Here is a 17,049-nt window from a genome sequence, read left to right as displayed (position 1 = left end):
AAAGAGTTGCATTTGAAAAACGCTCATCCTGTGTTTAAAAGGAAGCAAAGATCAGAAATAGCTGCATAATAAATAGACTCTATATTAAAAAAATTATGATATTTCCCATACTATTTGCGTTTCTTGCGTTTAACAATAAGCAAAAGTTTCACCAGTTTTGTTGTGAATTATGGGCGGACAATATTTAAATTTTAAAATGTAATGTTAGTTAGAAGGAGGGTTAAAATTTATTCAAATTTTGGTTGAAAAATATCCACAACAATTTTAATTTGCCTCATATAGAAAATTGCTAGACAAATTATTGAGTAGCGATGCATTGCGATTTGAAGATTACAATTGACGAATTATTGCTAATGTATAGAATTTTACTGTTGAGGGTAATTATGAAGATGTTATTTTTACTCATGTGAAAAATGTTTGAAGAAATGTAGAAGTTAAGCATTTTCCAAACGTTTGTATTTATTGGCATTGTACCAGTAGTCAGAATGCGACGTCGGTATATTTAACGGCGGTAAAAATTGCCCCAAATAATGTGCAAGGTGGCAATCCTTAAACGCTTTATGTGTTGCGCATAGAATGGGGACATGTACTCAAAATATGCGGTATATAGGAGGAAGTCCCGAAAATATGCGGAAAAGAGAAAATCGGTTAAATATCGGGGAAAAATCAACGAAAATTAATAATTTTGTGTGTAATAAGTGTCAAAAAAAATATTGAACAGAATTAACCGGCAATAATGTCATAATTTTTGTGTCCCCAAAACATGCGTTAGACATACATATATATATATATATATATATATATATATATATATATATATATATATTCTTGATCAGGAAAAATTTTAACACGACCTAAGCATTCCGTCCGTCTGTCTGTATCTTGTAATCACACTACAGTCTTCAATAATTGCGCTGTTGTTCTGAAATTTGGCACACATTCGTCTTTTTTCTGCACGCAGGTTCCAACGTGGGCTATATCGGTCCCGGTTTTGATATAGCTCCCATATAGACCGAAACCCCGATTTGGTATCTTGGGCTTGTAAAAACTGTAGATTTTATTCGATTTCCCTGGATTTGGAAATATGTACGTATTTTGGGACCAACAAGTGGTGTGTCGAAAATGGTGTGTATCGGTCCATGTTTTGGTATAGTCCCCTTGTAGACCGATCTCCTAATTTTATTTCTTGGGCTTCCAGTAACCGTAGTTTTTATCCGATTTGCCTGAAATTGGAAATCTAAAGATATTTTAGGACCACAAAGAGCTATGTCGAAAATGGTGTGTATCGGTCCACGATTTGGTATAGCCCCCATATAGACCGATGTTCCGAATTTACTTCTTGAGCTTCTAGACCCCGAAATTTTTATCCGATTTACCTAAAATTGAAACTCTAGGCTCCATAAAAGGTGTGGCGAATATGGTGTGGATCGGTCCAAGGTTTAGTTTATCTCCCTATTTGACTTCTTGAGCGTCTAAACATCTGAACTTTTATCTGATCTGCCTGAAATTCAAAATCTAGTGGTATTTTGGATTCATAAATAATTATGGCGAATAGGGTGTGTATCGGTCCACGGTTTAGTGCAGCCCCTACATAGGCGATCTCCCGATTTGACTTCTTGGGCTTCTATACACCGCAATTTTTATCCGAACTACCTGAAATATAAATCTTAAAATATTTTGGGTCTATGCATAAGTACGCATGTATATGTTGTGTATCGGTTCATGTTTTAGACAAAGTGTAGCCAGTATTTTTCTGGCTCTTGTCCCCAAGTTATGATGTTTTCGTCCCCCCAATTTAAACTTAAATTCCTCACAAAAATTCCCAATACATTTTTGACAAGGTTTTTTCGAAAAAAAAAAAACAAATAAAGCAAAAGGATCTGCTGTAGAAAATCAGTAATATTTTAAAAATTAAAATTTTGTCAAATCCAGCAAGTTGCAATAAGATCAAGATTTCGAACCACAACACCAAATACTGTAGATATGAAAATGGGAGTTCGGTCTCCTTGTATATATGAACGAAAATTTAATTCTAAATATTCACGTGGTCAAATTGGGTGGTAACACGTTGTCAACGTTGGTAGAATTCTACGAGGAATGATAGATTTTTTTGTTCGGTAGATTGGTAGAATGTTTGATAGTATGATAGATTTTGCAAAGAGGTATTTCACAAATTTTTTATAGAAACAAACTTCTGACACAATTTTCTATACAGAAATAAAATTTTGAGAAAAGTTTCTATAGAAATAAAATTTTGAGAAAATTTTCTATAAAAATAAAATTTTGACAAAATTTTCTATAGAAACAAAATTTTGACAAAAATTTCCACATAGGAATAAAATTTGCACAAAATTTTCTGGATAGGAATAATTTGAGAAAATGTTTTATAGGAATTAAATTTTGAGAAAATTTTCTATAGAAGTAAAATTTCGAGAAAATTTTCTATAGAATTAAAATTTTGTTTAAAAAGATTAAATCGATTTCTCGAAAAAATCCCCAAATTTATGGAAATTACCCAACAAATCCTCAAGTATAAACAGAAAAAAGTTAAGTATTTGGAAACTTCCATCTCCGTTATGAACACATGTTAAATTTTGTTTCGATCTGGCAACTCCTTCATATAGAAACAGGTGTTCAAAAAAGACGCATCCGCAATTTTTTTACAATGGAAAAATTAGAAATGCGTGCTGTCATTAAATATTTACATAAAAAACGTTTATCGGGACAAGCAATTCATAATGATATGATGAATGTGTTAGGTGAAAGTGCTCCTTCATATGCAACAGTAAAAAATATGTCAAGCCTAGTGATGCCGTAAATGTCAAGAATTTTCAACAAATGTCAAATTTCTTACTAGCCCACTGGGCTAGTGAAATTATACTCACCTCGATTTATGTCAAACTTTTACCAACGCTAGTAAAAAGTTTCGGTTTCGAACAGGCCCATAGAAATAAAATTTTGAAAAAATTTCCTGTAGAAATAAATTTTTGACAACATTTCCTGTAGAAATAAAATTTTGATAAAATATTCTATAGAAATGAAATTTTGACAAAATTTTCTGTAGAAATAAATTTTTAAAAAACTTTCTATAGAAATAACATTTTGATGAAATTTACTGTAGAAATAAATTTTTGACAAAATTTCCTGTAGAAATAAAATTTTGATAAAATTTTCTATAGAAATGAAATTTTGACAAAATTTTCTATATAAATACATTTTTGGCAAAATTTTCTATAGAAATAATTTTTTTAGAAAATTTTCTATAGAAACGAAATTTTGACAAAATTTTCAATAGAACTAAAATTTTAACAAAATTTTCTATAGCAATAAACTTTTGAGCAAATTTTCTATAGAAATTTCGAGAAATATATAAACACACACACACACACAGATATATATATATATATATATATATATATATATATATATATATATATATATATATATATATATATATATATATATATATATATATATATATATATATATATATATATATATATATATATATATATATATATATATATATATATATATATATATATATATATATATATATATATACCACCAATCGAGGGTGTTAATTTTCAGCTGATCTTCTTGACAAGTTAACTCGATGATTCTGCTGGTTCACAAAGTTATAATGTTTCGAATAGATACTGATCGGAGAAATCCTAAATCGATAACCGGCTTTGGCTCTTTCAGGTTTAACATTTTTTGTGCATCGGTGAGATCTTGTTGTCCCGCTACAATTTTTTTTTGACATTATTTAGACATGCTTCCAAGTCTTATCGGCTAAATACTAAAATTATGATACATTTCTGAGAGTGTAGAACTTTTATAAAATATTAGAAAATCATAAATTAATTTTTTCATCAATTATTCCTTCCATTCATAGATTCTCGAATGGAATGGTATGTCCCTAATCGATCGCAGTTTCGAAGAGGTCTGCAGTATAATGGATCGAACTGGTGATATTGTTGAATTGTTGGTGGAACATGCCACTGACTTTCGCATGTGTGATTTGTTCGATGAAAACTTACCACCAGGCAATAGTGGAGGCAGTGAACGCGGCCCCAGACGTTCCGGTGATGGGCCTGTAGGCTTGGGCCTAATAGCTGGTAAGTTAATGTTTTCATCATTTTTGCAAATTTGCTGGCATTTTTGTTTATTGTGTTTTGTTTTCTTATTTTCATAATAATTTATTAATGTATAAATTTAAAACTTATACCTGTTGTTGTAATTGCACAAAACAAAAAACTTTTACCATGCCATAATGGCAAGGAAGATATTTCATGTAATCAAAATCAAATTGTTATTGATATGTATAATTTTTTCCGTTTTTTTCTTGTTACGTTTAATTTTGTTTTCGTTGGAAATTTTAATTTAATTTATTGATGAACATAAAAACACCATCCGAAAAAAAATCGAAAACTTACATGATTCCTTTTCTTTTCTCTTCTCTTCTTTTTTGTTAACATTGTGTTCTTTTATCATAATATTGTGCTTACGCAAAAAAAAAATAAAATCTGAAATTTAATGAACATAAAAAAAAAATCAACAGACCCTGAAACAACCGCAGACAAATCACCGGCTTCACCGACACGACGGAAATTACCCAAAACTCCGGTATAAATAAGTTCCGCAATCAATATATATATTCTCTTCTTTTCTTACACAAACACACACATGCATCTCTACAAAACTCCCACCTATTATAAATACATATACATATTTATTTATAGGATCTAAAAAATCAAATCAAATCCCAAAAAAAAAAAAAAAAAACAAAAAAAATACACGTATATATTTGTAATTTTATCTCATGTGGGGGATGTGTGTGTGCTTGCGAACAAAACCCAATGTTTTTCTTCTTCTTCTTCATTGAAGCACATTCTCCTTCCTTCCAATAATATTTCCGGCCATCTAGTACTCCTTGGTAGTAAGGATAATAGATGTGCAAAGAAAAAAACTAAAAAAACATACTATGTGAATGCGTATATAAACAAAATCCCACGAATTTTTACTCATTAGCAAAATTGACAAAATGTAACGGAAATTAATTTAAACGAATTAGAAAATATTGAAAAGGATATTCTGAAAAATAAAACAAACTTTTTGTAATGAAAATAAGTCTCTAAACTACCCTTCATATCTGTACACTTTGAAGAACTTTAAAGATACAATTATTTTTAAGTTGCTATGTTTTTTTTTTTTTTTAATTTCTATTCATCGATTTTCTTTGGTTTAGAAGCAACACTAAAGTTATTTTTTTTAGAACTTTGCCACTTTAATTAATTTTTGTAATTTTTTCTTAAGTTTTTCTTAAGATTTAAGTAGACAACTTATAAAATTTCCGTGGATTATTTTGTTAATTTTTTTTTTACTAACATACCTATACATCATTAAATAAAATCCATTGATATTAATTAATGTTTGTAGATCGATTATTTGATATAAACGTAAATATTTGAATTTTTTGAATATATCTACTAATTTACATATATCACATATATTAATAAAAAAAAAAAAAACATTATAATCATAACAAAATTTATTCTATACATACTAGTTTGTCATAGTCATATCATTTGGAAGTGTCCATATCTGTTTTCCCTAGACAATGTAGATGTGAAATGACAATATTTTTGATGGGAACAGGTTGTATACTTTCTTATTAGTAAATTCATTTTGTATCACTATAACGTATACTTATTTTATAGCTTGAAGATTTTGCAACGTTTCAAGAGGGGCATAGATCAACATCAAAGGCAATATAGAAGAGGAAATGGGAAATTGGGTTGCGTCATACCAAAGGTTGCATTTACGGTGCAAGATTCACATGTATGTTCGTTTTTTTTTTTTTTTTTTTTGTGAAAATCTCACATAAACAAAAAAATACCATTTTTTTTTTTTTGAATTTGTATGATAGTTTAACAAACAACGATAAATTACGAGCAAAAAGTAAAGAATTACATTTCCCCGATTATTTTATTTTTTTTTTTACATGAAGTGTCGAGATTAAAGCGTCAACGACAAGTATAGGCCGCCATCAACGATATAAAATTCTCAGGTCTTAATATCACATTTTCTTCATACAACTGTCTCTGATCAGCATACACTGAAAAACAGTGAACCCACCAGGAAGAAAACTTTCGGTTAATTTTAGAAAATTTTGAAAATTTGTAGAAAATTTTAACTAAACAGTATTACAAACAAATAAGTAAATATTTTTCGACAAATTCCAGAACATTTATCAGACATAACTAAGTTTTTCCACTTCCCAGCAAAAAAGCGTCGCCAAAAAAGTAATGGAAATGTTCTTTTTGGATCCGGAAGTGGGTTTGTCATAGGACGGGTGTCCACCATTTCAACAGCCGCTGCACTGAATTTGTATCACTTCTTAAGGTGTGACCGAATTCAGTGTTGAATTAAGATGTGAATTAAGAAATTTTATGATATTTGGACAAAAAAATAATTTTAAAATTCTTGTGATTTTTAATGATTTATATAACGCTTGTCCGGGACGTTTGTCATCAAATAATTTCAATAATTCGCAATTTTTCTAGAAAGGATTTAGCATTTTTTACGACAAAATTTAAATAATTTTTACCATTTTATTAATTCTTAATCTGTTTTTAACCTATTTGAAACAACAAAAACCTATTTGAAATAACAAAAACAAATTTCCCATGAATAATATGAAAAACGCGTGTTATAAAAAATTTGACTCAAATGAACTTCCTGTGCACTTAAAATAAAAAACATCTTTGGGAGGGCATTTTTCGAAATTCTTTTAAAGTTGTGCCTTGAGAAGAACTTCCAAATTTTTTTGCTGGGTTGTGGTAAGGTATCTTAAAACTTCTTAACATCGTCTTCTAATTTGTAAGTTAGTCCATACATATACCACATATTAGACAAAAAAGTTATATATAGGTAAGTCTACAAATAATTACGAATCGATATGAACTTTTGCACAGTAACAGGTTGGCTGAAAAGTCCCCGGTCTAACAAAGAAAAACACATTTTTTTGTCAAAATTCGATTTTATTATTGAACATAGTTCCCTCCAAGAGCGATACAACGATTATAACGACCTTCCAATTTGTTGATACCATTTTGGTAGTACTCCTTCGGTTTTGCCTCAAAATAGGCCTCAGTTTCGGCGATCACCTCTTCATTGCAGCCAAATTTTTCCCTGCGAGCATCCTTTTAAGATCTGAGAACAAAAAAAGTCGCTGTGGGCCAGATCTGGAGAATACGGTGGGTGGGGAAGCAATTCGAAGCCCAATTCATGAATTTTTTCCATCGTTCTCAATGACTTGTGGCACGGTGCGTTGTCTTGGTGGAACAACACTTTTTATACCCTGCGCCACACTGTGGTACAGGGTATTATAAGTTAGTGCATATGTTTGTAACACCCAGAAGGAGACGAGATAGACACATGGTGTCTTTGGCAATAATGCTCAGGGTGGGTCCCTGAGTCGATATAACCATGTCCGTCTGTCCGTCCGTCCGTCTGTCTGTGAACACATTTTTGTGATCAAAGTCTAGGTCGCAATTTAAGTCCAATCGCCTTCAAATTTGGCACATGTTCCTAATTTGGGTCAGAATAGAACCCTATATAGCTTTCGCCCGATATGCACTAATATGGACCCAGCAGCCAGAGTTTTATACCAATTTGCTTGAAATTTTGTACAAACCTAACATTTAGTCGTATAGTCAAGTGTGCAAAATTTGATTGAAATCGGTTCAGATTAAGATATAGCTCTCATATATATCTTTGGCCCGATATGGACTTATATGGACCCAGCAGCCAGATTTTTGGCCAAATTTGGTTGAAATTTTGCACTAGGAGTACAATTAGTAGTATAGTCAAGTGTGCAAAATTTGATTGAAATCGGTTCAGATTTAGATATAGCTCCCATATATAGCTTTCGGCCGATTTACACTCATATGACCACAGAGGCCAATTTTTTGCTCCGATTTAGTTGAAATTTTGCACAGGGAGTAAAATTAACATTGTAGCTTTGCGTGCCAAATTTGGTTGAAATCGGTTCAGATTTAGATATATCTCCCATATATAGCTTTCGCCCGATTTACACTCATATGACCACAGAGGCCAATTTTTAACTCCGATTTAGTTGAAATTTTGCACAGGGAGTAGAATTAGCGTTGTTGCTTTGCGTGCCAAATTTGGTTGAAATCGGTTCAGATTTAGATATATCTCTCATATATAGCTTTCGCCCGATTTACACTCATATGACCACAGAGGCCAAGTTTTAACTCCGATTTAGTTGAAATTTTTCACAGGGAGTAGAATTAGCATTGTAGCTATGCATGCCAAATTTGGTTGAAATCGGTTCAGATTTAGATATAGCTCTCATATATATGTTTTTCTGATTTCGACAAAAATGGTCAAAATACCAACATTTCCCTTGTAAAATCGCCACTGCTTAGTCGAAAAGTTGTAAAAATGACTCTAATTTTCCTAAACTTCTAATACATATATATTGAGCGATAAATCATAAATAAACTTTTGCGAAGTTTCCTTAAAATTGCTTCAGATTTAAATGTTTCCCATATTTTTTACTAACATTGTGTTCCACCCTAGTGCATTAGCCGACTTAAATTTTGAGTATATAGATTTTGTAGAAGTCTATCAAATTCTGTCCAGATCGAGTGATATTTAAATGTATGTATTTGGGACAAACCTTCATATATAGCTCCCAACACATTTGACGGATGTGATATGGTATCGAAAATTTAGATCTACAAAGTGCAGTGTATAATATAGTCGGCCCCGCCCGACTTTAGACTTTCCTTACTTGTTTTTAATTACTTTTTTTCAGGACAATTGAAAGAATAAAAGAGGCAATTGCCTCTTTTACCATACGATTCTTTTATCAGCTGATTTTTTCTTCTTAAAATTGTAAATAACATATTGAAATATTTTTGTTTTTGTAATCGTGATTCAACCTCTACATTTAGTCATGTGAGGAAGCTACAAATTGGATCGATTAGCGTATTAAGACAATAGACAAGTCGTATCCGTATGTTGCTCGAAAGGTGAGAAAAAGCGAGATAAAATACTTTTATTAATCAGTCTGTTGCATTTTTATTCACACTGATGAAAATATTATCGTGAGGTCAAAAATGTCATGTCTTTAAAATACGAATGCAAATTTTGCTTAGCATAAAAGACGCATTTCTCTAATATAAAGTTTTTTTCCTTGTCCACAAGTCGATAAACTTTTCAATGAAGTCGTATTGTCCTTATAATTAAATGATTTCACTTAAAAATGGGTATCCTAACCCAGCAAAAAAATTTGGAAGTTCTTCCAAAGGCACAGCTTTAAAAGCACTTCCAGAAAATGCACTCCTTATAAAAAAAAAAAAATTATAAAAATTAAATATTTGAAAAAATATCACATAATTTTTTAATTTACATCCAAAAGATTGAATTCGGATGACACCTAAAGATGTGATGCAAATTCAGTGCAACGGCTGTTGAAATGGAAGACTTCCGTCCTATGACAAGCCCATGTTAAATTCATAGCTTCTGGTTCAATTTTGCACCACTTCCGGATCAAAAAAAAAAAACATTTTCATTACTTTTTTGCGACGCTTTTTTTGCTGGGAACATGAAAGGAAAAATGTTTGGGCTAAGGTCAACTTGACTTGAATAAATCAGAAATATTATTTAAAATTAATGAAATTGTCTTTAAATTTTTTGTCTTTTTGCAAAGCAAAAAATCGTTCAAATATAGGACACGTTTTTCAACACTTTATTTTAAAGACGTTTTTTACTTGAAACATAGCTTAATTTCTACTGGAAGTCGAGTCTGAATTTGGAAAATAAAGTCGTCGTTAACCCGTTTTTAAAGGACATTGATAGCCTAGAAGCAAGTACACAAAACCCAACTTTAAACAAGTAAGGAAAGTCTAAAGTCGGGCGGGGCCGACTATATTATACCCTGCACCACTTTGTAGATCTAAATATTCGACACCATATCACATCCGTCAAATGTGTTGGGGCTATATATAAAGGTTTGTCCCAAATACATGCATTTAAATATCACTCGCTCTGGACAGAATTTGATAGATTTTTACATAATCTATAGACTTTTAAGTCGGCTAATGCACTAGCGTGGAACACAATGTTAGTAAAAATATATGGGAAACATTTAAATCTGAAGCAATTTTAAGGAAACTTCGCAAAAGTTTATTTATAATTTACCACTCGATATATATATGTATTAGAAGTTTAGGAAAATTAGAGTCATTTTTACAACTTTTCGACTAAGCAGTGGCGATTTTACAAAGAAAATGTTGGTATTTTGAGCATTTTTGTCGAAATCAGAAAAACATATATATGGGAGCTATATCTAAATCTGAACCGATTTCAACCAAATTTGGCACGCATAGAAACAATGCTAATTCTACTCCCTGTGCAAAATTTTAACTAAAACGGAGCAAAAAGTTTGCCTCTGTGGTCATATGAGTGTAAATCGGGCGAAAGCTATATATGGGAGCTATATTTAAATCTGAACCAATTTCAATCAAATTTTGCACACTTAACTGCACTACTAATTGTGCTCCTAGTGCAAAATTTCGAACAAATTTGTGCCAAAACTCTGGCTTCTAGGACCATATTAGTCCATATCGGGCGAAAGCTATATATGGGAGCTATATCTAAATCTGAATCGATTTCAACCAAATTTGGCACGCATAGCTACAATGCTAAATCTACTCCCTGTGCAAAATTTCAACCAAATTTGGCCAAAACTCTGGCTTTTAGGACCATATTAGTGCACATCGGGCGAAAGATATATATATATGGGAGCTATATCTAAATCTGAACCGATTTCAATCAAATTTTGCACACTTGACTATACTACTTAAATCTGAACCGATTTCTTCCAAAATCAATAGGGTTCTATTCTGACCCAAATTAGGATCATGTGCCAAATTTGAAGGCGATTGGACTTAAATTGCGACCTAGACTTTGATCACAAAAATGTGTTCACAGACAGACGGACGGACGGACGGACGGACGGACGGACAGACGGACATGGTTATATCGACTCAGGGACGCACCCTGAGCATTATTGCCAAAGACACGATGTGTCTATCTCGTCTCCTTCTGGGTGTTACAAACATATGCACTATCTTATAATACCCTGTTCCACAGTGTGGCGCAGGGTATAAAAAGAAAAAAAAAGTATCCTTATTTGTATTCTCCGCTTCTTTGGCTCGGAATAAATACTAAAATTTTTAAACTAAAGACAAAATCTTTGGAACCGAACATGCTATTTTTTCAGTGCAGAATAAATTTTCAATGCATTATTAATTTTCTCTCACAATACTTTGAAAAGATGTTGAAAAAAAAAAAAACATTGCACATTTTATTTTTTCTTGTGCCCTTTGAAAAGTTGCAAAATTGTTATATAATTTAATAAACAATATTTGTTTGTTTAGTTTTTATTTTTTTTTTTGTTTAGTTTTTATTGTCTGGTTTATGGCATTAGATCACATAACATTAAACATCCATTCTTATTTGATGTTGTAGTAATAGAATTTAAATATAAATATTATTTTTTTTAAATAATATAATAAAACGGAAACAAAAAAGATCAATATATATTTATATATATAAACAAAACAAACGCTCTTACATATCCAGTAAAGAGTAAAATAAAACAATTTCAAAAAAAAAAAAAACAAAAAACCTCAAACAATATTTTCAATAAAAACTACTATAAAAACAAGGTAACATTTCATGAAATTTATATAAATTGATTACTGAAAATAAATAAAGAATTAATAAAGAAGTTATAATGAAATGTTACCATGCCAAACGATGTACTTACTTCACTCTATAATTTAATTATTGACTTCACTATGGTAATATTTTCATGAAATTCTCATCTACTACTTAAAGTTTCCGTTTGTTTTCATTAAACATCAAGAATTTCTTTCCCCATTTACCCCCTCACAGACACACACACACACAAACATAACTCAGAGATATTTGCATATTTCCTTAAACATATACATAAATTTATACACACACTTACACTGTATACTATTGAAACTTCATTTTGTATATTTAAAAAATACTTAACATATTTGTTTATTTATGTTAAGTATTTTTATCCTGATTTATATTAAATACAATTTACAATGCAAGAGATGATAACATCTTTGTGTAAACAGCTCTTGAATGGTTAAATTGTTATTTTCTCTTAGCATTATCTATCAAATAGTAATAGCTATTGAAAATCTTATTTGTACAATCATACGTATTTAATATACTAATTTTATAGTCTACATATATATCTAAACTAACTCTAACTAACTATTCAATAACTAACGGACTAATTAACTAATCGTACATATATACATACATATATAATTCTATGGGTAATTGAATTACTCTCACAGTAAGAGCAAAGCACCAAAACAAACAAACAAATAAATAAATAAATACAACAAAAAAAACAACTACCGGAAAAGGAAATAATATTGAAAATCGAATTCATATTATAATTTAATTAAGATAATGAAAAAGAAAGATATGTGTTTGAAAAGCGTATCAGCAAGCAACAGTCGTTTCAAATGAAAGTGAAAAGAGAGTCCAGAAAAATATATTTTATTTCCCATATAACATACAAAAAAAAAAAACTATTGATCTATTATGAAAGATTATAATGTATAATGTTTTGGGACACACTTACTAAGAACGAATTTCTTTAAAATAATGATAAACATACGAACTATGTGAAATTAATTCATCATTTTGCCAGAAAAACAATATCAAAGAAACAATATGAGAGGTTATAAATAATTTAAATGGCGATTGGATTGTATTCACTGACAGAAAAAGTTTCGTTATATTAACGAAATGTGTCATTAAAAGTGAGCCAATGAAAACAATTCGTTAGGTTAGTTAAAGTGGCATCCCCGATTAAGTTTCAGGCTCACTTAGACTATTCAGTCCATTGTGATAGCAAAATATAAAAAATAAAAATTCGTTAATAAAACAAAATTTTTCATTATGTTATTATACAGAATTTTATGTTAATCAACATAAAGTTTCGTACGGCTCCATGAAATAAGTCCCCATGGAGGTTAGGTTAGGTTTAAGTGGCAGCCCGATTAAGATTCAGGCTCACTTAGACTATTCAGTCCATTGTGATACCACATTAACTAAAAGTACTTATTACATATGGGCACTTCTAGTTTTAACCGCTGAACCTTCTTGATTATTTTTCTTTGTTGAACCAACCAGATTGTTCCAAAAAACATTAGCAGACTGCTTAAGTTAACGTTTTCCAGATCCGCCAGTAATATGAAGCTATATGCTCCTAAAAGTTGCTTGCGCTTTACACAAAATGCAGGACACTCACACAAGAGGTGTTTAATTGATTCTTTTTCCTCCGCATCATGACAGCTCATACAATAGTCATTATACTTCGCGCCAATAGTTTTTGCAAAATCGCCTATCAGGCAGCGACCCGTTATAGCAGATATCAGGAGTGATATCTGACGTCTCGAGAACATTAGCATATCTAGTGTAGTTGCTTGGTGTCGTTACAACCCTTGCAATTCTCCCATCGAACATTTGCCATCATAACAGCCTTAGCTTGCAGGTAGCTAGGGGCATACCAACAAATTCTAGTTCCCCTGGAATATGTAAGGTAGTCCCTAGCCTTGCCAACTCATCCGCTTCGCAGTTCCCCGGAATGTTCCTATGGCCAGGCACCCATATTAGGTGAATATTGTACTGCTCAGCCATCTCATTGAGAGATTTGCGGCAATCGATGGCCGTTTTCGAGTTGAGGAACACAGAGTCCAAGGATTTTATTGCAGGTTGACTGTCTGAGTATATATTAATGCCCACATTTTTTGGAACATTACTTCTCAGCCAATTCGCCACCTCTCTTATTGCTAATATTTCAGCCTGAAAAACACTACAGTGATTAGTGATATTTTCGCTATTCGAAGTTCCAGATCATTAGAATATACTCCGAACCCCACTTGTCCATCCAATTTGGAGCCATCAGTGTAGAAATCTATATATTCTTTATTCCCCGGGGTCTGTGTGCACCACGCCTCACTGTTGGGGATTAGAGTCTCAAACTTTTTGTCGAAAAGTGGACTAGCCAAAGTGTAATCCACTACGTTAGGCACATCTGGCATTATTTTGAGGACAGAACTGTGACCGTAACCTTTTTCCGACCACAGCGATAGCTCGCGCAACCGCACAGCTGTTGTTGCAGCTGACTGTTTGGCCAAAATGTCTAAAGGCAATAGATGCAGCATGACATTAAGGGAATTTGTTCCTGTCTTGCTGAATGCGCCTGAAATACACAAACACGCCATACGCTGAACTTTATCTAAACAAGTCGGTTTCTGAAGTGCCGGCCACCAGACTACAACACCATATAGCATTATAGGTCTAACCACTGCCGTGTATAGCCAATGCACAATTTTTGGTTTTAGTCCCCACTTTTTTCCTATTGCCTTTTTGCACGAGTACAAAGCTACAGTTGCCTTTCTACCCCATGTCCCCATGAAATAACTCCCCAAATTGAAAAATGAAATAAGTCCCCAATTTCCTCTACAAAGAACAAAAGCAACGTTTTTTGGGGAGTTATTTCATATTTTGGGGACCTATTTCATTTTCAAATTTGTCATAGTGAAATAATTCCCCAATATGGATATTGAGGAGCTATTTCATTTTATTAAATAATTTTCTAAATCATTTTCTAAAATAATTCATAAAAGTAGTAGCAGGAGCCGTTATCTTTATGCTCAGTTTTTGAAAAAAAAAATGTGAAGCCATGATGATATAAAAGGAATTACGAATTTATAAATGGATGTAGAAAAAATAGTGAATTACCCTACGTTATGCATCAAAATATGATTTGTCAAAAGATATCTGTATACAATGGTGTACAAAAATATGAGTTTCGCTATACACGACTTAATCTTGCACGAATTTTTGAATTTCTGTTTCTCGTACGCTCCAAAATTCGCGGGAATTTTTTAATTTCTGTGTCTCGTACGCTCCAAAAAATAAAAAAAAAATATTTTGCTTTTGCATTCACCAAATTGTATGTCCTCCACTTCTTCTTCTTCTTCTTCAGCAAAAGCAAAATATTTTTTTATTTTTTGGAGCGTACGAGAAACAGAAACTCAAAAATTCGCGCGACTTTTTTAATTTCTGTTTCTCGTACGCTCCAAAAAATAAAAAATATTTTGCTTTTGCATTCACCGAATTGTATTTCCTTCACTCCTTCTTCAGCAAAAGCGAGAAACAGAAATTCAAAAATTCGCGCGAATTTTTTAATTTCTGTTTCTCGCACGCTCCAAAAACTAAAAAACCTTTGGCTTTTGCTTTTGCGTTCATCAAATTATATAGTATGATAACCAACCAAAGGCTTCAATTCCTTTGTAGTTTGATTATATTTGAGTATAATTAATTTAAGAAAAATATCATTTTTTTTTTCTCTCATCCGTTATTGACACCTTATTTTTGATGCTTAATACGGATTCATTTCTGGCAGGCTGTAATGCGAAATACGACTAAGCGTAGGGATCTTTTGCAGTACATACGTTCTTCCAAAAATGGTGCAATATATTACCATAAAACGTTATTGTTATAAATTTGTAAAGAATGTCAAATGAGACTCCTGACTGATATCATATCAAAGGGATTGGACAGGTACGATTGTCCACATTGCCGTACTTCAGTCAAAAATTGTTTACAATTATATACCCAAATAAATATACTACTGCAGGGGTTAGAAGTTGAAATTGTAAAAATTAAGAAACATTGTATTTAATTCAAAAATTTGTTATTATTGTTTTTACGAAATAAGCCCCCAAAATATTGGGGATATATTTCATTTTGCGATTTTGGGGATTTACTTCATAATTAAATAAGCCCCCCCAATTTTGAGAACTTATTTCGTTTTTCATTTTGGGGAGTTGTTTCATGGGGACTTATTTCATGGAGCCCCATGACTTATTTCGTAAAAATAATAATAAATTTATTAATAAGATACATTATTTCTTCATTATAGTTCATAACAATTTCAACTTCTAACAGATGTAACAGGTTGGCTGATAAGTCCCCGGTCTAACAAAGAAAAACACATTTATTGGTCAAAATTCATTTTTATTATTCAACATAGTTCCCTTCAAGAGCGATACAACGATTATAACGACCTTCCAATTTGTTGATACCATTTTGGTAGTACTCCTTCGGTTTTGCCTTAAAATAGGCCTCAGTTTCGGCGATCACCTCTTCATTGCAGCCACATTTTTCCCTGCGAGCATCCTTTTGAGGTCTGAGAACAAGAAAAAGTCGCTGGGGCCAGATCTGGAGAATACGGTGGGTGGGGAAGCAATTCGAAGACCAATTCATGAATTTTTGCCATCGTTCTCAATGGCTTGTGGCACGTTGCGTTGTCTTGGTGGAACAACACTTTTTTCTTCTTCATATGGGGCCGGTTTGCCACGATTTCGACCTTCAAACGCTCCAATAACGCCATATAATAGTCACTGTTGATGGTTTTTCCCTTTTCAAGATAATCGATAAAAATTATTCCATGCGCATCCCAAAAAACAGAGGCCATTACTTTGCCAGCGGACTTTTGAGTCTTTCCACGCTTCGGAGACGGTTCACCGGTCGCTGTCCACTCAGCCAACTGTCGATTGGACTGAGGAGTATAACATACCCAGCAAAAAATTTTGAAGTTCTTCCAAAGGCACAACTTTAAAAGCACTTCCAGAAGATGCACTCACAATGATGTTCTTTATTTTAACTACCCAAGATGTTCTTTTAATACAATTTTTTATAACTTAGTTTTTTCACACTTTTAATGGGTAATTTTAACTTTTTTTTTTGTTTCAAATAGGTTAAAAACAGAGTAAGAATTCAAAAAAATGGTACAACTCATTTAAATTTTGTCGAAAAAAAGTGCTAAATCCAATCTGAAAAATTGTGAATTTTTGAAAATATTTGAGGTCAAACGTT

At 32.0% G+C, this 17,049-nt stretch overlaps 1 protein-coding gene across 1 annotated transcript in view; it reads left to right on the top strand.

Annotated features, from left to right (window-relative positions):
* Window positions 1-17,049, top strand: part of Fife (regulating synaptic membrane exocytosis protein fife) — a 247,418-nt gene that overhangs the window by 139,439 nt on the left and 90,930 nt on the right. The window contains exons 9-10 of the mRNA XM_075307714.1: window positions 3,899-4,121; window positions 4,565-4,629. Coding sequence (XP_075163829.1) covers window positions 3,899-4,121; window positions 4,565-4,629 — 288 coding nt within the window. The remainder of the gene's footprint in view (window positions 1-3,898; window positions 4,122-4,564; window positions 4,630-17,049) is intronic.

This window comes from Haematobia irritans, chromosome 4 (assembly GCF_050003625.1).
Source record: "Haematobia irritans isolate KBUSLIRL chromosome 4, ASM5000362v1, whole genome shotgun sequence".
NCBI classification, from domain to species: Eukaryota; Metazoa; Arthropoda; class Insecta; order Diptera; family Muscidae; genus Haematobia; species Haematobia irritans.
Note: the sequence above shows the minus strand (reverse complement) of the source record. Positions and strands in the feature narration are given on the sequence as shown.